At 56.9% G+C, this 27,969-nt stretch overlaps 9 protein-coding genes across 9 annotated transcripts, besides 10 other annotated features; 5 read left to right on the top strand and 4 right to left on the bottom strand.

The window, feature by feature from the left end:
• Positions 1 to 250: 250 nt before the first annotated feature.
• Positions 251 to 1,522, bottom strand: EKO05_0001145 (uncharacterized protein; the record flags this gene model as incomplete). The annotated part of the gene is made up of 2 exons (XM_038937638.1): positions 251 to 487; positions 536 to 1,522. The coding sequence occupies 2 exons, from the start codon at positions 1,520 to 1,522 to the stop codon at positions 251 to 253; spliced, it is 1,224 nt and encodes a 407-aa protein (XP_038801902.1).
• Positions 997 to 1,036: a tandem repeat.
• A 1,443-nt stretch (positions 1,523 to 2,965) lies between the features above and the next one.
• Positions 2,966 to 4,801, top strand: EKO05_0001146 (Acylglycerol lipase; the record flags this gene model as incomplete). The annotated part of the gene is made up of 2 exons (XM_038937252.2): positions 2,966 to 3,001; positions 3,053 to 4,801. 2 exons carry the CDS (start codon positions 2,966 to 2,968, stop codon positions 4,799 to 4,801), a joined length of 1,785 nt encoding a protein of 594 aa, XP_038801903.2.
• An 815-nt stretch (positions 4,802 to 5,616) lies between these two features.
• Positions 5,617 to 7,539, top strand: EKO05_0001147 (NADH:ubiquinone oxidoreductase; the record flags this gene model as incomplete). Its single annotated transcript, XM_038937616.2, has 2 exons — positions 5,617 to 5,859; positions 5,914 to 7,539. 2 exons carry the CDS (start codon positions 5,617 to 5,619, stop codon positions 7,537 to 7,539), a joined length of 1,869 nt encoding a protein of 622 aa, XP_038801904.2.
• Positions 6,152 to 6,200: a tandem repeat.
• A 100-nt stretch (positions 7,540 to 7,639) lies between the features above and the next one.
• Positions 7,640 to 7,680: a tandem repeat.
• Positions 7,681 to 7,884: 204 nt separating this feature from the next.
• Positions 7,885 to 7,912: a tandem repeat.
• Positions 7,913 to 8,014: 102 nt separating this feature from the next.
• Positions 8,015 to 8,055: a tandem repeat.
• A 69-nt stretch (positions 8,056 to 8,124) lies between these two features.
• Positions 8,125 to 8,145: a tandem repeat.
• Positions 8,146 to 9,314: 1,169 nt separating this feature from the next.
• Positions 9,315 to 9,461: a tandem repeat.
• A 769-nt stretch (positions 9,462 to 10,230) lies between these two features.
• Positions 10,231 to 10,268: a tandem repeat.
• Positions 10,269 to 10,760: 492 nt separating this feature from the next.
• Positions 10,761 to 10,796: a tandem repeat.
• Positions 10,797 to 10,867: 71 nt separating this feature from the next.
• Positions 10,868 to 17,815, top strand: EKO05_0001148 (acetyl-coenzyme-A carboxylase; the record flags this gene model as incomplete). Its single annotated transcript, XM_038937268.1, has 3 exons — positions 10,868 to 11,313; positions 11,367 to 16,231; positions 16,281 to 17,815. The coding sequence occupies 3 exons, from the start codon at positions 10,868 to 10,870 to the stop codon at positions 17,813 to 17,815; spliced, it is 6,846 nt and encodes a 2,281-aa protein (XP_038801905.1).
• A 765-nt stretch (positions 17,816 to 18,580) lies between these two features.
• Positions 18,581 to 18,616: a tandem repeat.
• A 280-nt stretch (positions 18,617 to 18,896) lies between these two features.
• On the bottom strand, positions 18,897 to 20,973 carry EKO05_0001149 (Catalase; the record flags this gene model as incomplete). Its single annotated transcript, XM_038937175.1, has 6 exons — positions 18,897 to 19,100; positions 19,175 to 20,152; positions 20,200 to 20,216; positions 20,263 to 20,410; positions 20,461 to 20,626; positions 20,681 to 20,973. 6 exons carry the CDS (start codon positions 20,971 to 20,973, stop codon positions 18,897 to 18,899), a joined length of 1,806 nt encoding a protein of 601 aa, XP_038801906.1.
• Positions 20,974 to 21,707: 734 nt separating this feature from the next.
• EKO05_0001150 (uncharacterized protein) lies at positions 21,708 to 22,455 on the top strand (the record flags this gene model as incomplete). The annotated part of the gene is made up of 2 exons (XM_038937376.1): positions 21,708 to 22,049; positions 22,099 to 22,455. 2 exons carry the CDS (start codon positions 21,708 to 21,710, stop codon positions 22,453 to 22,455), a joined length of 699 nt encoding a protein of 232 aa, XP_038801907.1.
• Positions 22,456 to 23,255: 800 nt separating this feature from the next.
• EKO05_0001151 (uncharacterized protein) lies at positions 23,256 to 24,058 on the bottom strand (the record flags this gene model as incomplete). The annotated part of the gene is made up of 2 exons (XM_038937346.1): positions 23,256 to 23,579; positions 23,639 to 24,058. The coding sequence occupies 2 exons, from the start codon at positions 24,056 to 24,058 to the stop codon at positions 23,256 to 23,258; spliced, it is 744 nt and encodes a 247-aa protein (XP_038801908.1).
• Positions 24,059 to 24,864: 806 nt separating this feature from the next.
• Positions 24,865 to 27,057, bottom strand: EKO05_0001152 (Sterol esterase; the record flags this gene model as incomplete). The annotated part of the gene is made up of 1 exon (XM_038944901.1): positions 24,865 to 27,057. The coding sequence occupies one exon, from the start codon at positions 27,055 to 27,057 to the stop codon at positions 24,865 to 24,867; it is 2,193 nt and encodes a 730-aa protein (XP_038801909.1).
• A 367-nt stretch (positions 27,058 to 27,424) lies between these two features.
• On the top strand, positions 27,425 to 27,878 carry EKO05_0001153 (uncharacterized protein; the record flags this gene model as incomplete). The annotated part of the gene is made up of 2 exons (XM_038937634.1): positions 27,425 to 27,449; positions 27,514 to 27,878. 2 exons carry the CDS (start codon positions 27,425 to 27,427, stop codon positions 27,876 to 27,878), a joined length of 390 nt encoding a protein of 129 aa, XP_038801910.1.
• Positions 27,879 to 27,969: the final 91 nt, after the last annotated feature.

Below are 27,969 nucleotides of genomic sequence, written 5' to 3' on the forward strand. Positions count from 1 at the left end.
GAACAGAAACACTCGATTCACGCTTGGATAGCTTGTTTAGGGGCAGCGAGGTGGTGGCAATCGGCAGACGATAGTCGGCATTGTTTACTTGCTTGTCGATCTGCCTTGGGATTCCTACATCGGAGAGAAGAATGTATGTACAACACCGCAGAAACCAGACAAAACCACGACTCGTTTCCTCGAATCCAACAGCTGCCCTGTGTACATCGAACCGCATGAACACTCACTACATGCTCGCTCTGCAGGGAGCTTAGCAGGCGTTGACATCGGCCTCCGTGTAGATGCAAGACGCGCTCGGTCCGTCGCTGATCTTCTGCGGCTCGTTGCCAGGCGATGTACCTTCGAACTCCTGGCAGATGACCTTGGTACCAGTGACGCACGAGTTTGTGATGGTGGCTGTGTCGCCAAAGTTCGAGTTGATACCGACCAACGTTGCAGAGCCGCCAGATGCTTTGACGCCGTCGATCTTGACGTGGCGCTCACCTTGCTGTAGGGGGTTAGCTGGCGAGTTTGTGATTACAGTTCAGATTCTTACCTCCTTGCAGTTACCGCATGAGCGGTAAAGCTTGCCGAAGTCCTCTACGTAGAAGCCAGAGATGGAGATGGAGCCAATGCCGTTGTGCTGGACGACCTTGTCTTTGGCGCCCTTCGCACCACCACCAGATACTGTGCCATCGCCGTTGCCCTTGAAGGTGAGTGCATCTTCGCAGACAGCCTCCCACCAGACATTGGTGATTGTGCACGCTCCGGCACAGTGAACGCCCTCGATCTGGTCGGCCCCAATGATGACATTGGAGAGGGAGCCACCATCTGCGACATTGAAGACAGCGTCCTTGCCGCCACCTTCACCAGAGGTGCAAGAAACGCCGCGGCCAAACTTCACCATGCCGCCGTCGAAGTCGGTCACTTCCATGGGCGCGGAGAGGGTAGATTCGCCAGCTGCGGTTGGGAAGGTGCCGGATGCTACGGAGCCACTGCTGGGCGTGCTGGAGCCGGTTGAGTTGGAGCTTCCACTTGGGCTTGAGCCAGAGCTTGAATCCGAGTCTGAAGACGAGTCCTGATCATCTGAGCTGCCAGAATCAGAAGAGGATTCTTCGTCGCCAGAACCAGATGAGCTCTCCTCGTCTCCAGATCCCGAAGAGGTCTCTTTGTCGCCAGAGCTGGAATCGTCTGAGGAGCTGTCACCTTCTTCCTCAGCTTCCTTATCAGAGTTGCTCTCCTCATCGTCTGAGTCGGAGGAATCGCTAGAGTCGCTCGAAGAGTCGGAGTCATCTTTCCTGACCTTCAAAAAGGCAGCGGGAGACGACAATGGGAGCAAGCCCTTGACAGGATCGGTAGCGCCTCGAGAGCCCAAAGCGCCAGATAGGAAAGTGCCATCAGCATAACGACCGCGGACGGCACCCTTGCCGCCTCGTTCTTCGATGTCGGTGTTATCTCCACGCTTGCCGATACCTCCGTGAGGAGCAGCGGAAGCCGAGAAGACGAGCGCTGCTGTAGCGATAGTTGCGAGACTGAAGCGCATGATTGCTGCAGGTTTGAGTGGTAAAGTGAAAGAGCTAAAGAAGGATTTGCACAGCAAATGAGTGACTTAGAGAACGAAAGATCGTGGCTGGCACAGAGCTGGGAAAGGAAGATTGCACAAGAAAGACTTGTGGGAAAAGAGCGAAGAAGAAGCTGTTGATTCAGATGATGAAGGAGAAACGCATTGCTCTAGTTCCTTTATACTCACATTCCCACCTGCACGAAGTGCTCGCTCGAAACGAGGCGGATTCGCCAAGTCGTACAGGATTGTCTATCCATGGGGGCCTCAAGCTGAAAGATGCTGTGCAGATGTTGATCAGTACATTGAATCAATCAAACTGATGCCTTGGCCGAGCAAGCGCTAGAGAGGAAAGCTTGGTATCGTACGTACGCGCCAAGGACGTTTAAGAGTGATAGGCAGCGAAATATCGAAAAGAGATCGAGTTTTTGTTTCGGACTTGGTTTCAACGCCGGGGTCACTGGGCTTGGCTTGGTACATACGGATTGGCGACAGCGGAGACAGGTGTGATTGACAGCTCTAAGCTATCGTTTCGCGACGAGTTTGGTTTCATGAAACTGCGCATTTCGAGAACTCTTGGCTGGAGCGCATGCGTATATACGATTCAGGTGTGTGTGGTGTGATTAGTGCGGTGCCGACTAGCTATAGCTCTAGATGGTACTGATTGACTTGATGGCGTTCACGGTGGGCTTTGTTGGTGCTGGGCATCATGCTTTGTGCTTCTACACAGTACACACGTCAAAAGTGCTTGAGGCAATGATGATCGGGTGCTGGACCCGCACTGCGGCTGCAGCGAGCTACGAAAAATGGCCCTCTTGAAAGAAAAGTCGTCATTGAGGCCGAAATGTAGCCAGCGCTGAGAGTCGCAACTTCCTCCTCGATGATGAGTCAGTCTCGATGAATCCCAATTGCTGTCCAGAGTCCATGTGGGAGGATAATTTCAACAGCGATCATAACCAGAAGGTTCTCGCAGTTGCTTTGAGTGCTCCGTTGTCTACAATGTATTCCATGGTTCCACCGTGTGCATTATGCGCAGCAGCGTCACTCTCCGCTGCGCAGCACCGTAGCTGCACTTGCACGTGCAACGATGCTTTTGTGGTGGTTTGAATGGTGCCAGCGACGTTGGTACGAGAGAGTGCAGTGCCTGCTGTGCAGCTGCTAATCGGTGGTGGTTGAGTGTATTCTCACAAGCGCAGACTTTTCCCAACACCTCGGCTGTGGCTAGCAGCTGAGCTCTGGCCCGAACCACCCATGACGTCCTCTCAGGCGTCACAGAGCGGATCCGTCTCCGCGAAGGCCATCATGAGAGCTTTCCCCGCGTTTGTTCGTCTTGCACTTGGGCTGATGTGAATCGTCTTGGTTTTCTTGTTAATGCACCCTGAGCAACGTTGTGGACTATAGTCGACACACGAGAGAAACGCCGAGATGAGCAGCTACACGTACATCTACAACTCGCAGCTGGTGAGCACTTTCACTCCAACGTCCATGCCAGGACCCGGCTAACGTGCACAGGATGCCTTCTCGTTGTACCACCTCACACACGAGCAGGCCACCAAGCACAGCACGCTGGGCCCTGCCCTGCCAGCTCTCGGCCATGCAACGTCCGGCGCATTGGGCACTGCTATTTCAAAGCTCATCACGTACCCGCTCGATCTTGTGGTAGCGCGTCTACAAGTGCAGAAGCAGCTCCAGGGCGAAAATGAGCGGCCCAGGTACGACGGCATCTTCGACGCCATCGAGAAGATCTACGAACGGGAAGGGGGCCTGTCAGCCTTTTACAACGGCGTGCCTCACGAGGTGTTCAAGGGCGTCACGGATAGCTTTCTCTTCTTCCTTGCCTACTCGTATATACGGCAAAGTCGACTGGCTGCGAACGGTGGACGGAAGAGCCTGGGCGCTGTGGAAGAGATTGGTGTGGGCGTGGTAGCTGGCGCCTTCTCCAAGCTCTGCACTACACCCATCCAAAACATTGTCACCAGGAAGCAGACAGCAGCAATGACTGCACTCGATGGGAACACAGCCACGCCGCCAGCCTCAAGCACAAGAGACATTGCTTCGCAGATCAAGAAGGAGAAGGGGCTGCAGGGCTTCTGGTCAGGCTATTCGGCCAGCCTCATCTTGACCCTCAACCCATCTCTCACGATGCTGATGCATAAGGTCTTGCTGCGGCTTCTAGTTTCACAAGGGAAGCGTGACGACCCCGGTGCACGCATTACGTTCCTCATTGCAGCGACCAGCAAGGCATTGGCCTCTACCATAACCTATCCCTTCCAGCTCGCCAAGACACGCGCACAAGTCTCGTCTCAGAAGCCGACCGAGACGACTGGCGAGACTTCGGAATTCGAAAAGACAGAGAAGCCGCCAAGGTCGGGGGTCATGCGCGCCAGACAGCGTACTGTGTTCGCCACCATTCTGCGCATCGCACAGACCGAAGGCCTTGCAGGCTTGTACCAGGGTCTAGGTGGAGAGGTGCTCAAGGGCTTCTTCTCGCACGGCATCACGATGCTGATGAAGGAGCGGATCCACGCCGTCATCATCAACCTCTACTATGCCGTCCTGAAGTCGATGGAGAAGTTCCCCAGCACCGAGGAGCTCAAGCAGATGGCGGCAGATCAATACGAGGGTGGGAAGGAGCGTGTCAGCGAGGCATACAACAAGGGCGTTGAGGTCGCTGAACACGCAGCAGAGAAGGTTCAGGACGTGGTCGCACAGGGCTCTCAACAGGCCCAGGAGCTGTATGAGAGCGGCAAGGAGCAGGCTGGCGAGGCATACGACCGGGCGACCGAAGCCGCGCAATCGGCCACATCCACAGCACAGAATGCAGTGAGCAGCGGTTCGCAGCAGGCGCAAAGTCTGGCAGAAGCTGGGAAGGAACAGGCGAATGGAGCGTATAACAAGGCAGCCGAGACAGCACAGTCGGTCTCATCAACGGCTCAAGAGCAAGCCAGTGAGGCCTACGGCAAAGCGAGGGAAGCAGCACAAACCTCGACCGTGACAGCTCAGGACCCGGCCAGTGGCTCGTACGCAAAGGCGAGCGAGGCAGCAGAGTCGGCTTCCTCGGCAGCACGGGGACAGGCTAGCGAAGTGTACAACAAGGCCACCCAAGCGGCGGACTCGACATCGGCCAAGGCCCAGCAGGCTGCCAGCACTGGATCGCACGCAGCTGACAGTCTGGTGGAGCAGGGCAAGGAGGTGGCCGAGCATGCGTCTGAGCAGTCGAGGGACATTGCGAACACGTATGGAGTCGACCAGAAGGAGTGAGTGCGAAGATGAGGCTGGACGGCAGACTGTACCTATACCCAGGGGTTGCGAAGTTTTTCACATATATATGATTATTTCACGTGGTGGTTTGGGATCCCCTGACGTGGCACGCAGCCCAACGACGAAGATTGCATGTGACGCCCAAGATTGGTGTGAATCACACCAGGGATGCGGTGGCTACTGCGAGAGGGATGTAAGACTACCGAAGAGGCGCCCACATGCACCGTGTGCAGTTGCTGGCTGGTGTCTTGTGTGCAGTTGCTGGCTGGTGTCTGTCGGTGGGCGTGTCTATCGATTGCAGCTGCAGGACCGCAACCAGGATACGACTATTACGAAGTAGCGGTAGCGCGCACGGTGTCCTGGGGAACAACAGCGCAGCAGGGCCGCGCGCACGGTGGACCCCCCCCCCAAACATGAGCGCCTCTTGACAACACGACACGCCCACCTCGCCGCCGGGGGCTACTGACTACTGACTACTGACCACTAATCTGCACAGGGACAGGGACGCTGCCACTTCGACGGCGGACTCTTGCGACAGGGAGTAGCTGCTGGCAGGTTTGCATCGGGCAACGGCGCGCCATCGTCGTCACAACACTCGCATCGCCTTGCGGCTGAAACCGTCAGGTCGACAGTTGACAGCTTGACAGCCAGCAGACGCAGGAACGACCCCGCCAAAGCCCTAAGCCTGCGCATACCACACCAGCCACTCGACCTATCTGCCCAGCCGCACTCGACCACCCGGCCCCGCCAGCCAGCGCAGCCACACGCGCTCCTGACGCCTCGCTGCGGTCGTCGCCGCACACGGACCTGCCGCGATGGTGGGAGGCGAGACGCCCTCTTCGCCCCCGCCCCGGAGCGGCGGCTGGGGCAGTCTGCGCGAGGAGCTGGACTACTACAAGACGGCGTACGAGACGCTCGACGCGGAGCTGCAGGAGTTCCAGTCGTCGAGCAAGGAGCTAGAGGCCGAGCTCGAGCGCGACGTCGAGGAGAGCGAGAAGCGCGAGCGCAAGCTGCAGGAGAAGGTGGAGCGCCTGGGCTTCGAGGCCGAGGAGTGGAAGGTACGTAGGCTGCGAACGTAAAGACTGCACAGCCGGCCGCTGACTGGCGCGCAGACAAAGTACAAGCAGAGCAAGACCGAGGCCAACCATGCGCAAAACACGCTCCAGAAAGAGATCACCAGCCTGCGCGATGCCCAGCGGACACTGCAGCTCAAGCTGCGCGACATGGAAGTCCAGAACGACGACTTCGAGCGCCAGACGCGCAACCAGTCGTCGTCGCTCGAGGACGTCGAGACAAAGTACAACGTGGCCATTGAGCGCGAGGTCATGCTGGAGGAAGAGATCAAGATCGGCGAGCGCGAGCGCGAAGGCCTGCGCATCGAGACGCAGCGCCTGCGAGACGAGCTGTCCGACCTGAAGATTGAGTCGGACATTACGCAGGAGAAGCTGCGGCTGGCCGAGGCTACCATCGAGAAGCACCACCAGCGCACCGTCTCCAACCAGCTGGCCAAGGACTCGTCGACGCTGCGCCCGCGCTCGCCCATGTCCGAGGCATCCACCACCACCACGAACCTGTCTTCGCCGACCGCCGCCTCCACCCCACCCTACATGCAGCCAGACGCCCTGCGCTCAGACTCGACGCCGCCCTCGCCGCCGCTGTCCGATGCACCGCTCGCCATCAGGCCCATACCCTTCACGCCCCTGGTGCCTACCAGGAAGGCCTCGATGGCACCGCGCGACCCAGCTGCCACGCCCAGAGCCGGCGCCTTTACCCGCCCACGACACACCCGAGGACCGAGTGTTTCTGGCATACCCGCTCAAGGCGCAAGCGCGGGTGGTCGACGCACGCCTTCCGTCATGCGCCCGCCCAGCGCCGTGCCAGGACAGTGGCCAGCTCGACCCAGCCTAGGAGGCAATACGCCGGCAGCTGGCTTGCCGAGATCCGGCTCTCTCTACCAGATTCGAGGCCTGATTGGCAAGATGCAGAAGCTCGAGGAGCGCGTGCACTCGGCACGCTCCAAGCTGCCTGCGCCGACTCTGACCCCTCCACGGGCGAGCCCTCGAGCCCCGAGTGTGTCCAACAACTACCTGCCGAGCTCGGTCCAAGTCAGGAAACGCGCATCGCAGGCTTCCACCTCAGCCTCATCCGTCCAAGACACTCCGAGTGGTGGTGTAAGCCGGCTCTCGTTCGGTGTACCGTCCAACGCAAGCACCAGTCGGCCCAGCAGTCGGGCGTCGCTGTCCTCGACACCTCAGCTACCCCGGCCCACAAGCAGGCCCAGTCCGGTAGGCAGGAACAGCGCGCGCACGCCTGGCACCCGGACACCTGGTACGCGCACGCCCAGCGCACGCACGCCCAACACGCGCAATCCCCTGGGCCACCACTCGTCAGCGTCCATGAGCGGCCGGATAGGAAAGGCCCCGCCCCCGATATTGCACCTGCACGAAGGACGGCAGTTTGGCCGCACCTCTCTGAATAGGCATCCGAGCGACTACGGCCATGCGCAATCTCTGTCCCTGACACGAAGCGAGACGGGCAGCGACAAGAGCGACGAGGGCGAGATCAAGACGCCGCTCGGGCGACGTCTGACGCTGGAGAGAAGCGGGATCCCCACCCCAGGGAGCGCACTGTCGAGGAAACAGAGCGTCGGAAGACGGATCAGCGCGAGCATGGACGGCGGCATGGGGCCGCCAATACGTCCGCGCAAGATGTCGACGTACGAGGAGGAGACGTACTAGGCTTGCGTTTGCGTGTGAGTGTGCATGATTTGGCAGTATCTGATGAAGGCGTTGATACCTTGGAACTAGCGTGAATTTGGCGTTGGACGTGCGTGGTGTCGAGGAGGAGGAGGAGGAGGAGGAGGAGGAGGAGGTGGAGGATATGCAGGGCAACAGGGACTGCATCAAAGCAGAGCAACAGGAAAGCAGCAAGCACACAACGCTACTATACTACTAAGAGTCGGACACATATCCCCAGCGTAGAACGGAAAAGCAGGCCTTGTGCTGAACCATGGCATTCACATACGTATCACTTCAATACAACCTCCCCTTTGTCAACTCACACACACTCACTCACACTGCACCACGCATACGCATACGCATACGCATACGCGTGTCGATTTCCTTTGGCTCGTGAGTGTCACATACGATGATGTAGGATCTCGTGGTGTTGACGCAAGAGAGCCTCAGCTCTGCTGCTGCTTTACTTGGTCATTGTGTGTGTGTGTGTGTGTGTGTGTGTGTGTGTGTGTGTGTATATACGCTTTCCATTCCTCAGCTCACAACTCTCCTTGGCACGTACTTCCTACCTCCCTCCCCCTGCAGCAAACACACACACACACACACTCTCTCTCTCTGTTGCTCTTCTCCGCTGTTTAGCTTGCTTTGCTGAGTGTTTGGGTTAGGTTGTAGAGTGGGGAATTGGCGGGTTTGGGGATGTGGTTGTTGTTAGAGGGTGGGTGTTGTTAGAGAGCTAGGTGTTGTTAGAGAGCTAGGTGTTGTTAGAGAGCTAGGTGTTGTTAGAGAGCTAGGTGTTGTTAGAGAGCTAGGTGTTGTTAGAGAGCTAGGTGTTGTTAGAGAGCTAGGTGTTGTTAGGGGCCTGGGTGTTCTTCGTGGTGGAGTCGTCTGGGCTGGGTTGGGGCCACTTTCACATGTCAAGGAAGCAGCTTGCGAAAGAAAACGAAACGAGACGAAAGGAAATGACACCGCGACACAGCGGCCACGCGTGTTCGCGAGGAGGATGTCGAGAGCGACATGTGCCGTGGCACGACTTGTTCTGTTGGTCATGGTGGGTGGTAGTCAACAACAGGTCGTCGAGTGAATCTAATCGTTGTGATCCAAACCCACGTGCTAGAGGAGGAGGACGAGGCACTCCACCGCCACGCCAAAAGCATTAACCAAGTCACGAGCCCGACGTCGAAATAAGCTCACGAACGGACCGGCGCACAGTCGAGATGTAGGATAGCCCCGCGGTTGGTGTTGTGGCGCGTTTCCAAAATCTGGGGTAGGGGGGAAAGGGAAAAATCGTACGATTTGCGGACTGGGACTGACATGTGAAAGGGCACCTACATGCAACGGACCGTACCGGCGCGCGCCCACGGGCAAGAACCCTGGACCTGGCGCACTGTTCCCTTCCCCATGTTCATGGTCTGACGTAGGTGGGCGTCTGGTGTTGGGTGAGCACCGTGGTGTTTTGCTGTGGCTCTCAGGCTCGAGTAACCCCCCCAACGGGAATCTCGGTACTTGGACTGCCCCGGCTTCGGCGCAACCATGCCGGCAGCGCCTCGCAACGACCCTCTCAGCGTCATGCACAACGATAGCAGCTTCGTCCATTTCACCGATTTGGCTGTCTGAGGAGACCTCCGAAGCGGACAAGTCGCGCGCTGATTGGGCGGGCCGCCGGAGTCCGGGTGTCGGGCGGTGGAGGAGAGCCGGGCTGAGCTCGAGACCACGACCGAGACCACGACACCGACGGCCACGGTACCAGTGGAACGAAGCTGTGTCTGTAACTGTGTCTGTAGCTGTGTCTGTAGCTGTGTCTGTAGCTGTGTCTGTAGCTGTGTCTGTAGCTGTGACTGTAACTGTGGCTGTAACTGTGGCTGTAACTGTGGCTGTGTCTGTGGCTGTGGCTGTGGCTGTGGCTGTGGCTGTAGCTGTAGCTGACGGGCGGGGCTTGGAGACATGATCACAGCAGATGGCATTGCGGCAGGTGGGAGGAGAGAGGGGATGGGGTTCATCTAGGCTCGAGAACGAGAATAAGCAGGCGCGGGCGTGCATTCAACCAACATTGTTGAGGCAGAGGATGCTTGGGAGCGATGCAGCGGCAGGTAAGCAGCGCTGGAAGGTCCAGTGAGCGCCTGCTGAGAGATAGCAAGGGCTCCACCGCACGTCTGTATGGATTGCGAGGGAGGGCTCGCAACCAGGGACTAATGCGGAATCCATCCCAACAGTCGGTGGGTGTCCCAGGCTCCCAGCGACTGAGCGAAGGCTCCCACGCTCGACGCTCAGGACACCGTGCCCTCCATGCACAACAGCATAAAGACTGCTGGAACCTTCTCTCGGGCGCGTCTGCTCTCGGGCGTTTGCACTCGGACATTTCTGCACTCGGACTTTCTTGCACCTCGACACCCCAGCACTCGGGCATTGGGCGGCGTCAAGAATGGGCCAGGGGATGAATGGGCGGTCATGGGCGGCCGTGAGGGTCTAGTTTGGCGCCAAGGCCCCGTTCGGCATGGTGGTGTGGGCGATAGACCAGCCCCCGGCCCTCAGCTCAACAGCTCGGGAGGAGCTTGGGGAGTTCCGTGAGGGCAGAGAGCAGAGTCAGTGCCTTGCGGGCCTTGCGGGCCTTGCGGGCAGATCAAAAATTTAATACAGACACGTCTCCCAGCCCTGCATCTCTTCTCCTTCTCCTGCTTCCTCACACTCCCACCTACTCTCTCACTCTCCCACTCTCCCACTCTCTCACTCTCACACACACACACTCTCTCCCCCCCTCCCCCCCTCTCCCATTGTCCTCCCACAGTGCGAGATACCCCTCCGTTACCACGCTCCCTCTACTACTTGCATTGGTTTGCGAGTACGTGTGTGATTGTGTCAGACGCTTCGTTTCCCAGCTGCTGCTTTCCTCCCCGCACCGGCACGTAATCGAACCGCTGTTGGATGCTCGAGTACTGAGAATTGTACGCCGGCTCCACTCCGCATCCCACCACCCACCGCATTAGTACTTGATTGCTTGTCTGTCCGGACGCTCCCACCGGTCAGCCACACTTTCCAGCCGTGCAGCGTTACAGAGTCGCACGATTGCAGAATTCTTCTACAGCAGCTCCGTGGTGCTTCTCGCCTCCCCGAGAAGATAATTTTTCGCCTTCCTGAGAAGAAGAAGCTGCGCATCCATCGCCAGACACTAGGCCGAGCTCCAGCTCCCTGGTTGTAGATAATCGCCCCCACCGAGCCAGACACCGGACGCCAGACGCAGACGCAGACGCAGACGCAGACGCCCCATCCGGCGCTCACCCACGCAGTTCCTCCACACGCACCTCGCAGCGGCCGGGGATCACAACAACAAACAATGGCGAGCGCTGCACACCACGGCGCCACCGGCAGCGATGCCAATGGCGCGCCGAGCAGCTACGCCGCGCAGTTTGAGCTGGCGCCACACTTCATCGGCGGCAACCAACTGAGCGCCGCAGCCCCGGGCAAGGTCAAGGACTTTGTCGCGGCCAACGACGGCCACACGGTCATCACCAACGTGCTGATTGCCAACAACGGCATTGCGGCCGTCAAGGAGATCCGCAGCGTGCGCAAGTGGGCGTACGAGACGTTTGGCGACGAGCGCGCCATCCAGTTCACCGTCATGGCCACGCCCGAGGACCTGCAGGCCAACGCAGAGTACATCCGCATGGCCGACCAGTACGTCGAGGTGCCAGGCGGCACCAACAACAACAACTACGCCAACGTCGAGCTCATCGTCGACGTGGCCGAGCGCATGAACGTCCATGCGGTATGGGCTGGGTGGTGAGTATCCCAACGAGCACCCTCGAGTATCCTCAGCGCTCACCAATTCACAGGGGACACGCCTCGGAGAACCCAAAGCTGCCCGAGTCGCTCGCAGCCAGCCCCAAGAAGATTGTCTTCATCGGCCCGCCCGGCTCGGCCATGCGCTCGCTCGGCGACAAGATCTCGTCGACCATTGTCGCCCAGCACGCCCAAGTCCCCTGCATCCCCTGGTCCGGCACGGGCGTCAACGAGGTCGAGGTCGACAGCCAGGGCATCGTCACCGTCCGCGATGAAATCTACGAAAAGGGCTGCACCAAGTCGTGGCAGGAGGGCCTCGAGGCCGCCCGCAAGATCGGCTTCCCCGTCATGGTCAAGGCGTCCGAAGGCGGCGGCGGCAAGGGCATCCGCAAGGTCGAGCGCGAGGACGAGTTCGAGCAGCTGTACAAGGCCGCCGCCTCGGAGATCCCCGGCTCGCCCATCTTCATCATGAAGCTCGCCGGCAGCGCCCGCCACCTCGAGGTCCAGCTGCTGGCCGACCAGTACGGCAACAACATCTCGCTCTTCGGCCGCGACTGCTCCGTCCAGCGCCGCCACCAGAAGATCATCGAGGAGGCCCCCGTCACCGTCGCCGGCTCCAAGACGTTCCAGGAGATGGAAAAGGCCGCCGTCTCCCTGGGCCGCCTCGTCGGCTACGTGTCCGCCGGTACCGTCGAGTACCTGTACTCGCACGCCGACGACAAGTTCTACTTCCTCGAGCTGAACCCGCGTCTGCAGGTCGAGCACCCCACTACCGAGATGGTCACGGGCGTCAACCTGCCCGCCGCCCAGCTGCAGATCGCCATGGGCCTGCCCCTGCACCGCGTGCGCGACATCCGCCTGCTGTACGGCGCCGACCCCCACACCAGCTCGCCCATCGACTTTGAGTTCTCCACCGCCGGCAGCGCCCAGAACCAGCGCCGCCCCACCCCCAAGGGCCACTGCACCGCCTGCCGCATCACCTCCGAGGACCCGGACGAGGGCTTCAAGCCGTCCGGCGGCACCATCCACGACCTCAACTTCAGGAGTAGCTCCAACGTCTGGGGCTACTTCTCCGTCAGCTCTGCCGGTGGCATCCACAGCTTCTCCGACTCGCAGTTCGGCCACATCTTCGCCTACGGTGAGAACCGCCAGGCCTCACGGAAGCACATGGTCGTGGCCCTCAAGGAGCTGAGCATCCGCGGTGACTTCCGCACCACCGTCGAGTACCTCATCAAGCTACTCGAGACCCCTGCCTTCGAGGACAACACCATCACCACCGGCTGGCTCGACGAGCTCATCACCAAGAAGCTGACGGCTGAGCGCCCCGACCCCATGATCGCCGTCATCTCCGGCGCCGTTACAAAAGCCCACGTTGCCTCCGAGGCGTGCATCAGCGAGTACAAGACCAGTCTCGAGAAGGGTCAGGTCCCGTCCAAGGACGTCCTGAAGACCGTGTTTCCAATCGACTTCATCTACGAGGGCTTCCGCTACAAGTTCACAGCGACACGGTCCACCCTCGACAGCTTCACCCTCTTCATCAACGGCTCCAAGGTGTCTGTTGGCCTCCGCGCGCTCGCCGACGGTGGTCTCCTGATTCTCCTCGGCGGAAAGTCGCACAACGTCTACTGGAAGGAGGAGGTCGGTGCTACCCGCCTCTCCGTCGACGGCAAGACCTGCCTTCTCGAGCAGGAGAACGACCCCACGCAGCTCCGCACACCCTCTCCTGGTAAGCTCGTCAAGTTCACTGTGGAGAACGGCGACCACATTGCCAAGGGCCAGCCTTTCGCCGAGGTCGAGGTCATGAAGATGTACATGCCTCTGATCGCTCAAGAGGACGGTATCGTCAACCTGATCAAGCAGCCGGGTGCTACTCTTGAGGCTGGTGACATTCTCGGTGTCCTAGCGCTCGATGACCCGTCCAAGGTCAAGTCGGCCCAGAACTTCTTAGGCCTTCTTCCCGACATGGGCATGCCTCAGGTCATGGGTAGCAAGCCCCCGCAGAGGGTCGCGTACCTGTCTGGTGTCCTTCAGAACATTCTCCAGGGTTTCGACAACCAGGTCATCATGCAGAGCACCCTCAAGGAGCTCGTCGAGGTCCTCCGCGACCCCGAGCTGCCGTACGGTGAGTGGAACGCCCAAGCTTCTGCGCTCCACGCGCGTATGCCGCAGAAGCTTGACATCACGCTCGGCCAGATCGTCGAGAAGGCTCACAGCCGTCAACTGGAGTTCCCCAGCAAGCAGCTCAGCAAGGCTTTCGACAAGTTCCTGGCTGAGAACGTTGCCAAGGGTGACGCTGATCTTCTCAAGGCTGGTCTGGCTCCTCTTCTGGACGTCATCAGCCGCTACTCCGAGGGCCTCAAGGCTCACGAGTACAGCGTTGTGCTCCAGTACCTCGAGCAGTACTGGGCCACCGAGCGCCTCTTCTCTTCCCGCAACTCGCGAGATGAGGAGGTCATCCTCAAGCTGCGTGACGAGAACCGCGATAACATCGCCAGCGTCGTCCATACTGTCCTTTCTCACACTCGTGTTAGCGCCAAGAACAACCTTGTCATTGCTATTCTCGACCTCTACCGCCCCAACAGGCCCGGTGTCGGCAACATTGCCAAGTACTTCAAGGACACACTGAAGAAGCTCACTGAGCTCGAGTCGAGGCAAACCGCCAAGGTGTCGCTCAAGGCCCGTGAGGTCCTCATCCAGTGCGCCATGCCTTCTCTTGAGGAGCGTACTGCGCAGATGGAGCACATCCTGCGCTCCGCCGTCGTCGAGTCGCGCTACGGCGAGAGCGGTTGGGACCACCGTGAGCCCAACTTCGAGGTCATCAAGGAGGTTGTAGACTCCAGGTACACTGTCTTCGACGTCCTGACCCAATTCTTCGTTCACCAGGACCCGTGGGTTGCTCTGGCTGCCCTGGAGGTGTACACTCGTCGCGCTTACCGTGCGTACCAGCTCCAGAACATCAACTACCACAACGAGGGCGAGCAGCAGTGTCTGCTCTCTTGGGACTTTGTGCTCCGCAAGGTTGGCGAGGCAGAGTACGGTCTTGCTGTCGAGCCGTCTGAGCCCGGCACACCAAGCACCCCTGCCTTCGAGCGCCCGCCCCGCATCCACTCCATGAGCGATCTGTCTGCGTGGAACGCTCGCTTCGAAAACGAGCCCTCTAGGAAGGGTGTCGTTGCTCCCGTCGAGTACCTTGACGATGCGGATGAGTCTCTCGCCAAGGCTCTTGAGCTGTTCCCCTCTGTCGGCGCCTATAAGAAGGGCGGCGTCAGTCTGAAGGACGGTTTGTCGCTCAAGCGCACTCCTACCAGCGGCGTCAATGCGCCCAAGCAGAACACCGACGAGCTTACTGGTGTTTTGAACGTCGCTGTGCGCGACATTGAGGGTGTCAACGACGAGGAGATCCTCGAACGCATTCTGCCCATTGTCGAGGAGTACAAGGAGGAGCTCCTCGCCCGCCGCATTCGCCGTCTCACTTTCATCTGTGGTCACAAGGACGGAACGTACCCCGGCTACTACACTTTCCGCGGACCCAGCTACGAGGAAGACGACAGTATCCGTCACGTCGAGCCTGCTCTTGCCTTCCAGCTCGAGCTTGGGAGACTGTCCAAGTTCAACATCAAGCCCGTCTTCACTGAGAACCGCAACATCCACATCTACGAGGCTGTTGGCAAGGGCGCTGAGAGTGACAAGCGCTACTTCTTGCGCGCTGTAGTCCGTTCCGGACGTCTTCGGGAAGAGATTCCCACCGCCGAGTACATGGTCTCTGAGACTGACAGGTTGATGACTGACATTCTGGATGCTCTCGAGATCGTCGGCACCTCGCAGGCTGACATGAACCACATCTTCATCAACTTTTCTCACGTCTTCCCGCTCAACCCTACGGAGGTCGAGGAGGCCATTGGTGGTTTCTTGGAGCGCTTCGGCCGCAGGCTCTGGCGTCTCCGTGTGACTGGTGCTGAGATCCGCATTATCGTCACTGACCCTCAGACCGGCATTCCCTACCCTCTCCGCGTCATCATCACCAACACCTCAGGATACGTCATCCAGGTTGAGATGTACGCGGAGCGCAAGTCTGAGAAGGCGGGCAAGTGGCTCTTCCACAGCATCGGTGGCACAACCAAGATTGGCGCGCTCCACCTCCAGCCGGTCACCACCGCTTACCCTACTAAGGGTGCTCTGCAGCCCAAGAGGTACAAAGCTCATCTCATGGGAACTCAGTACGTCTACGACTTTCCCGAGCTCTTCCGCCAGGCCACCGAGAACAGCTGGACCGCAGCAATCGCCAAGCACGCTTACCTGCGTGACAAGCAGCCGCCCAAGGGTGACTGCGTTGAGTACTTCGAGTTGGTGCTCGACGACAACGACAACCTGGCTGAAGTCAACCGCGACCCTGGCAACAACATCATTGGCATGGTTGGTTGGATCGTCACAGCCAAGACACCCGAGTACCCTCGTGGCCGCCGCTTCATCATCATCGCCAACGACATCACCTTTAAGATTGGTTCTTTCGGTCCTCAGGAAGACAAGTTCTTCCACAAGTGCTCTGAGCTCGCACGTAAGCTCGGCATTCCTCGAATCTACCTCTCGGCCAACTCTGGTGCCCGTATTGGTCTAGCCGAGGAGCTGATCCCTCACTTCTCGGTTGCCTGGAAGGACGCCGACAGGCCCGAGGCTGGCTTCGACTACCTCTACCTCACCCCTGAGAAGTACCAGCACTTTGTTGATGGCAAGCGCAACGACGTCATCTGCGAGAAGGTCGAAGAGTCCGGTGAGACACGATACAAGATCACCACCATCATTGGTCAGGAGGACGGTCTTGGTGTGGAGTCGCTTCGTGGCTCTGGTCTCATTGCTGGTGAGACTTCGAGGGCTTACGAGGACATTTTCACCATCACTTTGGTGACTTGCCGCTCTGTTGGTAAGCATCCCGCATCCCTATAAGCTGAACTGTATGCTAACTATGTCAGGTATCGGTGCCTACCTCGTCCGTCTTGGTCAACGTGCTATCCAGATTGAGGGCCAGCCCATTATCCTCACTGGTGCTCAGGCTATCAACAAGCTGCTGGGTCGCGAAGTCTACACGTCCAACCTCCAGCTCGGTGGCACCCAGATCATGTACAGGAACGGTGTTTCCCACATGACCGCCGATGACGACTTCGAGGGTGTTTCCAAGATTGTCAAGTGGATGTCGTATGTGCCTGACAAGAAGGGCAGCCCTGTTCCTATCTCACCTACGGCTGACGACTGGGACCGCGATGTCACCTACTTCCCGCCCAACAAGGCTGCCTACGACGTCAGGCATCTCATTGCTGGAAAGGAAGACGCGGACGGCTTCCTGTCTGGTCTCTTTGATCGCGGCTCTTTCGAGGAGAGCCTCGGTGGATGGGCCAAGACTGTTGTTGTTGGTCGTGCGCGTCTCGGTGGCATTCCTGTGGGTGTCATTGGTGTGGAGACTCGCTCGGTCGAGAATGTCACGCCTGCCGATCCTGCCAACCCCGACTCCATTGAGCAAGTCACGTCCGAGGCTGGTGGTGTGTGGTACCCCAACTCGGCCTTCAAGACCGCTCAGGCCATCAAGGATTTCAACAATGGTGAGCAGTTGCCTCTGATGATCCTCGCCAACTGGCGTGGTTTCTCTGGTGGCCAGCGCGATATGTACAACGAGGTCCTCAAGTACGGTTCGTACATTGTTGACGCTCTCGTCAAGTTCGAGCAGCCCATCTTCGTCTACATTCCACCCTACGGCGAACTCCGTGGTGGATCCTGGGTCGTCGTCGACCCCACCATCAACCCACAGTACATGGAGATGTACGCCGATGTGGACTCGCGCGGAGGTGTCCTCGAGCCTGAGGGTATCGTGGGCATCAAGTACCGCCGTGAACGCCAGCTCGAGACCATGGCCCGCAACGACCCCACATACGGCGCCCTGAAGCGCAAGCTGAACGACCCCGCCACAGCCCAGGACCAGTTGCAGTCCATCAAGGCTGAGATGACAAAGCGCGAAGAACTGCTGCTGCCCATCTACGGCCAAATTGCGATCCAGTTCGCCGACTTGCACGACCGCTCCGGCCGCATGGAGGCCAAGGGCGTCATTCGCCAGGCGTTGCGCTGGCAGAACGCGAGGAGGTTCTTCTACTGGCGTCTCCGCCGCAGATTGAACGAGGAGTATATTCTCAAGAAGCTCGCGTCGGCCGCCTCACCCAGCCAAGAGAACCCCAAGCCCGACGCCGTCACACGCGCAACGAGCATGGAGATGCTCAAGGCGTGGAGTCAGGTTCCGCAGTTCGAGAACGACGACATGAGCGTCGCGACATGGTACGAGGAGAACCGCAAGACGGTGCACGAGCGCGTCGAGAAGCTTAAGACGGACGGCATCGCACTGGAGATTGCCAACCTGATGCGCAGGGACCGCGAAGGCGGCCTCAAGGGCGTCGTTAGCCTGCTCAGCACCCTGCCTACAGGCGAGAAGGAGGAGGTGCTCAAGATGCTGAACCGGGCATAGACGGCTCTCCGATAATATCACGTCCTTGACGACGAGTGTACAATATGATAAAGACAAGTCCACGGACGGACGGACGGACAATAGGAGGGACATGTTGCATATTTGCTGGCGCGTCAGGTGCGTTCTGCGGTCCTAGGACGGTTGGTACGGCGTCTTTAGCGCTGTTGTGCTTTTTTCTCTTCTACCATCACCACCATCGCCTTCACTAGTTATAGTAAGTATAGTATAGTTGAGTTGGTACACTGCACACAGCTAAAGGTGAGGACGTGCAATGTGTTGGGAGGCACGGCGTATCGTTTTTCTTCCCTCAAGCTGCTGTGTATCACTTAATCAAGTCACTAAATTCTCAAACCTTTGCATCTTCGATCCTCCTCTGTGCACCCGCTGAATCCCTCAGTCGAGAGACTATCTCTTACTTTGCCACGTAGTTCACCTTCCCTCCTTGCTCGTCCGGCACAACGGCACGAGATCAAGCCACTCAAACCTCGTGCCCTCTCTCCTTCTCCTTCATGTTCTGTACATTCCTCCTTTCCCTTCCTCTGTCGCTGCGTCTCTGGATATCCGGTCCCTTGATCCTTGGACCGGTTTTGGTTGGCTAGATCCATATCCATATCTGCATCTACATGCACAGTAGTGCTCTGAAGACTCTTTTTCCCAGGGCTATTCACAAGACCGGGATGCTAGGGTGGTTGGATTCGGGCGGGGTGGTAGTAATGGGGTCGAAGTCTGGTGGGAAATGAGTGCTTGCTTGCTGGCTGCCTTATCGCTGCTGTTGCGTATACGTCCGCGGCTGCGGCTGCGAGGAGAAGCACGGCAGCCTGCAGCGCGGATGTGGGCGCATGAGTGGGTGGAATGCGGGGGCGGTGCAGATGCATGGAGTGTGTGTTGTGTTTGCTGATTGGATTGTTGGGTGGAGAAGGGAGAGGGGAGAGGGAAAGAGGAAAAAGGGTCATGTGTGGATCGTATCAGATTCACGCGTTCAATCTGCTGATACGTAAGGAATTGGAAAAGAAAATAGCTCAGAGCTTATCCTGCATTTCTTTACGGAACTAAAGAGAGGTATCATGCGGATCTGCGGAATCTAGTTGTAGATAGGCATCGGAGGTGCATACCCAACCAGCTTCTCGCCGTTGCTGGGCTGGAACTTCTTCTCCTTGTACCACAGATGCGCGTCGACCGCGAGCTCTTCCACCTCGGAGAAGGCGAATTCTTTCTTGGGGAGGAAGTCGTAGATGCCCTGCGCGTAGTCGGGGGCAATGTTGTGTACCTGAGCGAGGTACTTTTTCTGTGCGGGGGTTAGAGTTTGCACACGACGATGGGGGAACTATAGGGACTTGCCTGGATTATGGGGTACTTGACAAACTTTAGCATGTTGCCTGTGTTCTTGATCGTGTTCTTGCGCTGCTCCTCGGTCATGACGCGGGTCCAGAGCTCGGTTGCTTGCGCGTAGTCGCTCTTCTTGCCCTCGTGCCAGTAGTGGCTCTTGCGGCTCATGACGTTGTCAGATACCTGGTATGGTGCCTCAGCGACGTCTGGCCTAAACTTATGTGCAAAGCTGTTGGGCGCGTATTGCTTGTTGCCGGCGTGGTTGGCGTCAATACGCATAGTCCCGTCAAAGTTTAGTGTGGCATAGGACTTGGCCATGAAAGGGCAGTTGACAGGCACCTGGTGCAGGTTCACGCCGATGCGGTGGTACTGGGCATCGCGGTAGAAAAACATGCGGAACTGTAGAAGGGGATCGGGCGAGTCCTCGATGCCGGGGACCATGCTGCCGGGGGAGAAGGCGGCTGACTCGACGTCGCGATGGAAGTTCTCCGGGTTTTTGTTCAGCACAAGACGACCAAACTCCTGCATGGGGAACTGCGACCTAGGCCAGACCTTGGTGACATCGAAGGGGTCGAAGCCAAGCTTGTCTGGATCAGCGTCCTCTGGTTCCATGACCTGGATCTTGGCGGTCCACTCAACCTCCTCGCCGTTCTCGATAGTCTCCCACAGATCGCGCTTGGAATAGTCAGGGTCTTCACCACACATCTGTGTAGCCTGCTCCTGTGTGAACTGCTTCTGGCCGTGCTTGGCAATGAAGTGGTACTTGATGTAGACGAACTTGCCCTCAGCATTGACCCACTTGAAGGTGTGGCAACCGTAACCGTGATTGAAGCGCCATCCCTTGGGGGTACCATGATCACTGAAGAACATTAGACCAGCATGGTTGCCCTCAGGAGTGCAGCCAAGCAAGTCGAAGATACCGTCATAGTCGAACAGAAAGTTTTTGGGGTTGCGGTACTGCGATCGGATGACATCGGGGCCCTGAATGGGGTCTCGGCAGAAGAAGATGGGCTAATACTGTCAGGGACGTTTTGTGCATTTGCTGTTGGGATACTTACGAAGTTCAGGCCAACCACTGAGAATGTCAGTAAAAGCGTCGTTCATACAATGAATGGACTTACCATCGTAATTACCCTCTCCGGTATAGAACTTGATGGCAAATCCACGCGGGTTACGGGCCTCATCAGGAAACTCGCGTCCAGGTGTGACAGTGGAAAACCGAATAAAGATCGGCGTCTTCTCGCCGACACTGGACAGGAAGTCGGCTTTCTGAGCTCTGGTCAGTGGGTGGTTATACGGCTTCAAATAACACCACCTACTGTGAGAGAAGTAACGTCCTTTGTGCATTCAAAGTACCCAAAGGCCCCAGATCCACATGGGTGCACCATGCGCTCCAGCTGCTTGGAACGGTTGAAGTGTTGCTGCTTTTGAAAGAGGAAGACGTCGCTGGCAACGGGAATCCCGCCTATTGTCTTGCTGTGTGCTCTGTGGATGTTCAATTCTCAAACTCGATAAGCTGAACAATCTGGGCAGCCTTACGGATCAGGGAAGGGGATGCCCTCATTGTTGGTGAAGTAAGCACCATCATCCTCACGCTTTCCGCCCTGAACGGCTCCAGAAACCTTAGCAATGATGTCCGCAGGGCCTTCGTTGGCGCTGGCCATGTGGCTCATGCGAGGGGCACGACCTTCACCCTGGACGGCACCTTGGATAGCCATAGCTGTGGCCTGCAGAGGGTGCTGCAAGGGATCATTTTGGTTGGTGTTGGCGCTGGTGCTTGAAGGTGCCATGGCTGCTGTGAGCTTCTGAGGCAGGTTGGATGAGATTTCCATTGGGGACGGCAAGAGAGCTTAAGGAGGGTGCGGGGAGCATACCAAGAGGCACATTGCGTACATGACGGGCTCTTGTTTCTGCGTAGCTTGTCAAAGTGACATATTATTGACGCATGGAGTTGAGGGGTTAGACGACAAGCACAGGGCATTCACGTGGCACATGTCTGACAGCAATGCGCTAGTATCTTGATCACTGTCCGTGGATTGGTGTTATTCGGGGGACTTTTTACTCTAAGTCCCCTTCAGGATGAAGCCCAGCGAGGGACAGATGTCAGCTACCTATTCAAGCTCCGTGTGTGGGGCCCGCAACGTGTGAACGAGGCAGTGTTGTCGTAGATCCGGTATTGGAGGCCGGGGGACGCTGTTTGTTGTGGATTGCATGCTGTGGTGATGCAGGTGTGACGTCGTCCAATGAGCTGCGTTCCGATTAGCTGGCCGGGCCGCGCCGAGGAGCTCTGCACTTTCGTCGAACATGACCGTTGTGCAGCATGATTTCAGCCAATCAGACTAGGAACGAAGTCAGCAAGCTGCACTCTTCATAGAATTCTATGGTGTTTGTTGGTGCGAGAGGACATCTTGATGTAACCGTGTCACACATTGCGAATGCGTGACGTACGAGTGACAGTCCCTGCTACATAACAGCGAGCTTGTAGAAGGAAGGTATACTCTCTCATACATGCCAAATACAAGCCATCATCCGTCAAGTCTGCTATACTTCTGATCAACCGTTTGAAATGTCTTCAGTTCGTGCCTTTGCATCACCTGTCGCCAGGGCCGCCTTCAGACCTCAGATTGCTGGCAAAGCAGGTAACATGAGGGCTTTCGCAACCTCCCGGATCATTCGTGCAGCAGCGTTGACCGAAGCGATCACGTCCGATCACCGAGAGCTCGAGAAGTTATACAATGTCATCGTCAACTCCAAGGATGTCGAACAGCAGACGCGCTATGGCAACCAGTTCATCTGGGAGCTTGCTCGGCACTCGGTCGCTGAGGAACTAATCGTCTACCCGGCTATGGAGGGTATGGGCGAGGAGGGTAAGGCCCATGCCGAGAGGGATCGCAAGCACCACCACACCGTAAGCAAGGAAGAGCTCTGTACTCTCGATACGTGCTGACTCTGCTTAGCTCAAGGAGCTCCTCAAGACCTTCCAGAACATGAGTGCCCAGGACTCCGAATACGTCCCTCAACTGAAGAAGCTGTACAAGCACCTCGAGAACCACATCAAGGAGGAGGAGAAAGACGACCTACCCGCCCTCGAGCAGGCCCTGACCTCAGAGAAGAACCGTGGCAGCTCTGAGAGCTTGGCAAAGAGCTTCTCCAGGACCAAGATGTTCGTCCCATCCAGGTCGCATCCAGCTGCTGGCGAGAATCCGTACATAGAGGGCCCTGCCGGACTGCCAGTCGCCATCTTCGACCACATTGCCGACCTCTTTCGCAAGTTTCCCGATGGCACCATCAGTCCCAACCCATCACAGAAGTAAGCGGCGCGTTCTTGGTCGTTAGATCGATGCGTTGAAGGAACGCTCGGCGTTGTGGAGAGACGTTACGATATCGATGTTGAAGAAGGAGTGATGGCGTTCTAAAATATAGGTACGGGACCTGTAGGAATTGTACTGTACAACATGTCAAGTCTTTATAATAATAACCTCGAACCACAATTCCAGCCATGAGGAAGTGCGCTACATGTCTCTGCTGCCGTGATGCGCTGCAGCAAAGTGGGGAGCTTGCCAGCACAACGCGCCACGCTAAGATAGATTAGTCAGCGTTTGTAGGGATTTAAGACTCAAAGGCCAATATCGTATGGATCCACCTCCACCATAGACACATTATGCTATTCCTGCTCTGAACTCAACTCCACCAATAAAATTTCTGCTTTGTTCCCGAGAACCGCCTTTTGACCTGCTCTAAACCCGAAAGACCTTGGTTAACACGAGTATTTCCAAGAGATCTACAGCACCACGCACAACAAGCTTGCACGCGTAAAGGTTAGAGGTTGGTAGGTAAGCTGGTTGCAAGGCTAAAATAGGACGCTTACAGAACGACAGGCGTTTGGACATGGTTGTGATCGGTCCAGGGTCAGACCAATATAGCAGTAGGAAGGTTTGACTGTCACAGGTTGGAAGGAAAGTTGGTAGGGGGGATACCTGTAAGTGAATCAACACGGGCGAGTACTAGAGAAACTGTTTCCAAAACAGAATGCTCTTGTATTATCATAACGGGATGTTCAACGATCAGAATGTGATGGAGATATTATTATGGTCCATGTCTCTCACACAATACCCTAGGTGATCACCACAGCCCTTGGAATTGTCACTTCACCAGACTGACTCAAAACACCCTCTTCGGCAATGTTATCACCCAAGTCCATCCGGCTGAGCACATCCTCAATCCCCAAGAACTTGCCAACACGTATCGAATCTTGTCGCAGCCGCTGCCCGTTACCAAAGACAATGTCGTCATCCGAACGAAGCTTCCATACTTCAGTAGGAGTAGCAAGTAGTGTCACTACCTCCGTCGTGCACTCTCTATGCTGTCTCGAGGACATGAGGTGCCATGTTTGTGGACCAGGTGCCTCCCGGTTTGGCGAAGAAAGACAGAAGTGTAACTAGAGAAAGACATAGGTTTCAGTTTTTGAGACCTGACAGATGTCTGAAGGCCACTTACCTCGCGGGCTATTGGAGATGGTGGCAGGCGTCCTCCTCTGATGCGGTCAATCAAGCCCATGCCCAAGCCGTATTGATTGAGCGCCAGGTCAAGACCAAGATAGATCGCACACGATACTAAAGTGACAACACAGACAAAGCCCCATAAGTCGTGCACGCTGTGAAATACGCCCTGGTAGTGGCGGTGCGCCGGTTGAAGTAGGTCCTCACACTCCGTGTCCGTGGTGCTGTCCGCGTCCCAAGAGTTGCGTTGTGCTTCTTCGTCGAAAACTCTGTGCTTCATGTCGCTCAGAAAAGACGACTCTGTACAGATTGTCTGTGCGCTTCTATCGCAATTATCGACTCCATGGTGCAGACGGAAGTACGAGAGGAGCCCAGCGTGTGGAAGAGTAGCGTCGATGTCGCAGTTGGGGGAAGACATGGTCACAGTCCTGTCCTTGTACTATGTTCGATGTATTGATGTGGTATGTTGTGTGTTGCTAACAAGGATGCTCAATGTTAGGTGAGACTATGTTGTGACGCGAGAAGGTTGTGGAAAAGTCTGTGTTGCGCCAACGACCGGAAAGACATGGCGTTGTTTTGAAGTAGCGCATTGGAGGACTCATCGCACGCGGTGGGCAGGAACTGTCAGTGAAGCTTCGGATGCGGAAGGTGAAGGTTGGTGTTGTCGGTTGCGGTATTCTTGAGGCAGCTGCGTGGTTGGTGTTTCATAGCCCGGAATGCGCGAGGCTGCTGTTGCGTAACGTGAAGATGACAACCCAGCTTACTAACATTCAAGCACGCAGCATCATAGTGTGTTGCAAACAGAGATTCGAAACTGCTGTTAGGAGATACAGTGCCTCTCGTCTAGCATCAGCAGACTGGTATTGCACTGTGATCCTTTAGTGGACTCTTGCGGCCCTGAACGCACAATACAAAACCAAAGCCAAGATAAAATGGGGGGTTGTCAAGGTTGAAGAGAGCGGTGTCGGCCACTGTGCGTTCTCAAATGAAATGAAAGAGTCTGGTCACTGGAGGTTGGACAAAGGTATGCTGGGTAAGACGCGCTTTGCCAATTCGACCCTCAAGATGGTTTAGAGTGGATATCTGTTCATCCTTGAGTACTGCAGCCTCTAGAACATGGTGACTTGGCAATCGACAATTAATTAGACAAGGGTAAAAATAATATTCAAGCTGATGAGTTTGCAGACAGGAAGTTACATGTACAGAAACCGAAAACTTAACGTCTCAACTTGAGCCAGGCATGGGAGTCCCACTACCGCTCCTTTTCTTTACTTTGAACTTCTTCTTTCTCTCTTCCGCACTCCCGCGGTCACCGTCTTTTCTTGAAGCAAAACTACCCACACTCCCCACACTCAGCCTATTCGATGCTTTTGACCCGCCGCTCTCACCGTGCCCCTCGCCGTCAACAACGCCGTTGACTGCTTTTGCGCTGCCCAAGCTGATGCCCCGTTCTCCAAACCGGCTCACTCGTCCGTTACTGGCCTGGCTGTCGAAACTTCTTCTTCGGTTTCCTTGCGGTCTGCTGGGTGTTATAGGATGACTGGCCTCTTGCTCCGTCCCTGCGACTTCATCACTCGACCACCAGCCTTCTGGCCGGGAGGTAGATGTTTGGCCTGTAAGTTGGGAGTGCTGTGAGTTTTCGTTAGAATTCGCAGGCGAGCCTACAGTGTGGACCGCTACGACCTTAGATGCAGAAGTGGATGGAGACTGCGGCTTGTTGGGCTGAGAGGGGGTGCGTTGCTGTAATGGAGAGCTCTGGGTGAATGGAAAGGCGGTATGAGAATGTGGGGAAGAGCGTGGTGAGCTCCGTGGATGGGGGATGCGTGTTATCTGCGCTAGCCGGGAGCGTGGCGAGGGTTCTGTCTCTTCGTTGTCGCTGAGGATTGTGCGGCGTGTGATTTTCGAAATCTTTTTCGCTGATTGAGGTGGTGTACCAATTGGACTGTCGTCGCTTGCATTGTAGTTCTCCGGCTCAGGTAGAGCACGGGATTCGGGAAGAGGCCTGCTGAAGTGAACCGGGGAGCGGAGATGCTTGTCTTTGTAAAGGTCGAGGTTCGTGGATGAGCTTGCGTGTTTGTCAAGGGCTTCGAAGACATGTGGGAAGACGAGTTTGTCGACTGATTGCGCCCAGAGAAAATCGAGATGCTCGTAGTGCGGGATCTCCTTTGCGATGGTGTGTCGTGGGAGCTCCTTCAGCATGACGTTGATGTCGACCAGACTGTCAGAGCCACCCCAGACAAGGACGATAGGCGTCTTGATGTTGCGCGTAGGGAACTTAGCAACCTTGTAATACTTCGACCGATTTGGGTTGATTGGGCTCGGCGCCTCATCGTCGTACATCTGAAAGACGCCGTTACGGATGATCTGGAACCAATGCACCACGCTCTTGGTGGATGTGTACGAGTAGAGATGCGGGTACGAGGCGAGCTTCTGGTCCGGGGAGATGTTGATCGCAGTCCAGCCAAACAGAAATCTGAGTGAAGCATCGATAAGGCGAACGAAGATTGGCGGGTACAAGATCGACTGCCACATGGTCGCCGAGGCCAATATAGCCTTGCGTCCAAACGCTAGGTAAAGGATATCAGGGGACGCCTTGACAAACGAGTCCACGGTTCCAGAAGCCACACCCTTGGGACTCATAGCTGGCGCCAGCGCAATGAAGACATCCACCTTCTCGTTCAGCGTGGGGTGAATGCTCAGCGTAGCAAATGCCTGTGCAGTTCCCTGGCTAAACCCAATGTAGCTCAGACTCGGCTGATGCGTGGTCTCCAGGATATAGCTTATCGAATCCGGAATGTCGTGGAACGCAAACTGATCCATGCTGAAGTTCCAGAATTTGGCATCCGTCGGCGCCACATGTATATTCTTCTTGCTGTACTTGTTTCCACGATTGTTGCCAAGCCAGACGTCGTACCCTCGCTCAACAAGCTCAAAAGGCAGACAGCGCTCGCGCTCCGTCAGACAGACCCAGACCTCGCTGTTCATCATCAGACCGTGGTGCAGATACACAACTTTCTTCTTAAGCCCATCCTTGCCCGGTCCGGCATTCACGCGCTCGCCTTCCTCGCCGCGCCTCCAGCCTAGGCGGTGCAGGCCGAGCAGGTACCCGTCGCCGGTCTGCACAATGTGCTCTTCGCAGTAGTAGCCGTAGATCTCGCACAACTCGGTGAAGTCACCGGCATTGGCAACAGCGCTCCACACATCCTTCTTCCTGTCACGCGAACGGCGCGATGAGGGGGAGGAGAGCTGGTTGAAGAGGCGGCGCGTGATGCGGTAGCAGGCGTTGATGATGGGCGTGGGCAGGGCGAGGGTAATGACGGCGATGACGGATTCAAGGGCGATGAGCAGGATGGACAGGACCAGGGCGAAGTACTCGCGAAGGTGTAGGCGTCCGAGGAAGGGGATTCGGAGGGCCATGTCGTCTGCGTGCGTGCCGTTCGTTGACCTCGATGAATGGCAGCAGCTATATGCGTTGTGTATTGGCACACGCAAGTCTCTTAGCGATTGACCACCAGCGCTTCCTTTTTCCGTCAACACAGGAGCCGCAATCGACAAATGCAAACGAGACGATCCTCCTGACGCGCGCAATCCCGTTCCCGTCACCACTGAAGCTATGGAGAAATGACGTCTCCAGCTTTGTTTGACATGTGACATCGCTCTCCCGCGGCCATCGTCGACCACGAACAGCCACGATCGGCGTCTTGGCACTTCCAAATGCCGACATCTGGAAATAGTATCACGACATGCACCACCCTATGCGCCGCAACCCACACAACACGCAACCATGCCTCAATCATGTAAAGACATCCGTAAGTGCACAGTGCCAAACTCGGTATATATTAATATCGCGCGAGGACTAATCCCTACATACAGGCGCCGCCCTAGCATTCTGCCTACAAAATAGCGACTGCATCCTCGTCGAGCGCAACTCCCCCGGCGACTGTCTACGGCCCCCGCTCAAATACACATTGCCCACGCAATGCCAGCAGCTGCAGAAGGGCTACGCCGAGTGCAAAAAGGGCATGATCGACATGCGCAAGCGGTTTCGAGGAAACAGACCCATTTCGGTGCAGGGTCAGCTCGAGACGGGCGCGTTTGGCCAGGGCAGAGCTGAGGTGGACGAAAAGGCAGGCACTATCGAGGAGAAGGGATATATGCTGTATGCTGGGCGGCCGTACCAGGCCGTGAACGAGACAAAGGGGGATCAGGATCCAGAGAATAAGGGATTGGATCGGTGACGAAGAGGGGGGGTTTTGTGTGAGGCAGCATCATCAAATGCATTGGATGGCGTTATGGAATGGGTCATTGCTAGAGGTATCTCCTCTCTGT

The sequence above is a fragment of the Ascochyta rabiei genome, chromosome 2 (assembly GCF_004011695.2).
Source record: "Ascochyta rabiei chromosome 2, complete sequence".
NCBI classification, from domain to species: Eukaryota; Fungi; Ascomycota; class Dothideomycetes; order Pleosporales; family Didymellaceae; genus Ascochyta; species Ascochyta rabiei.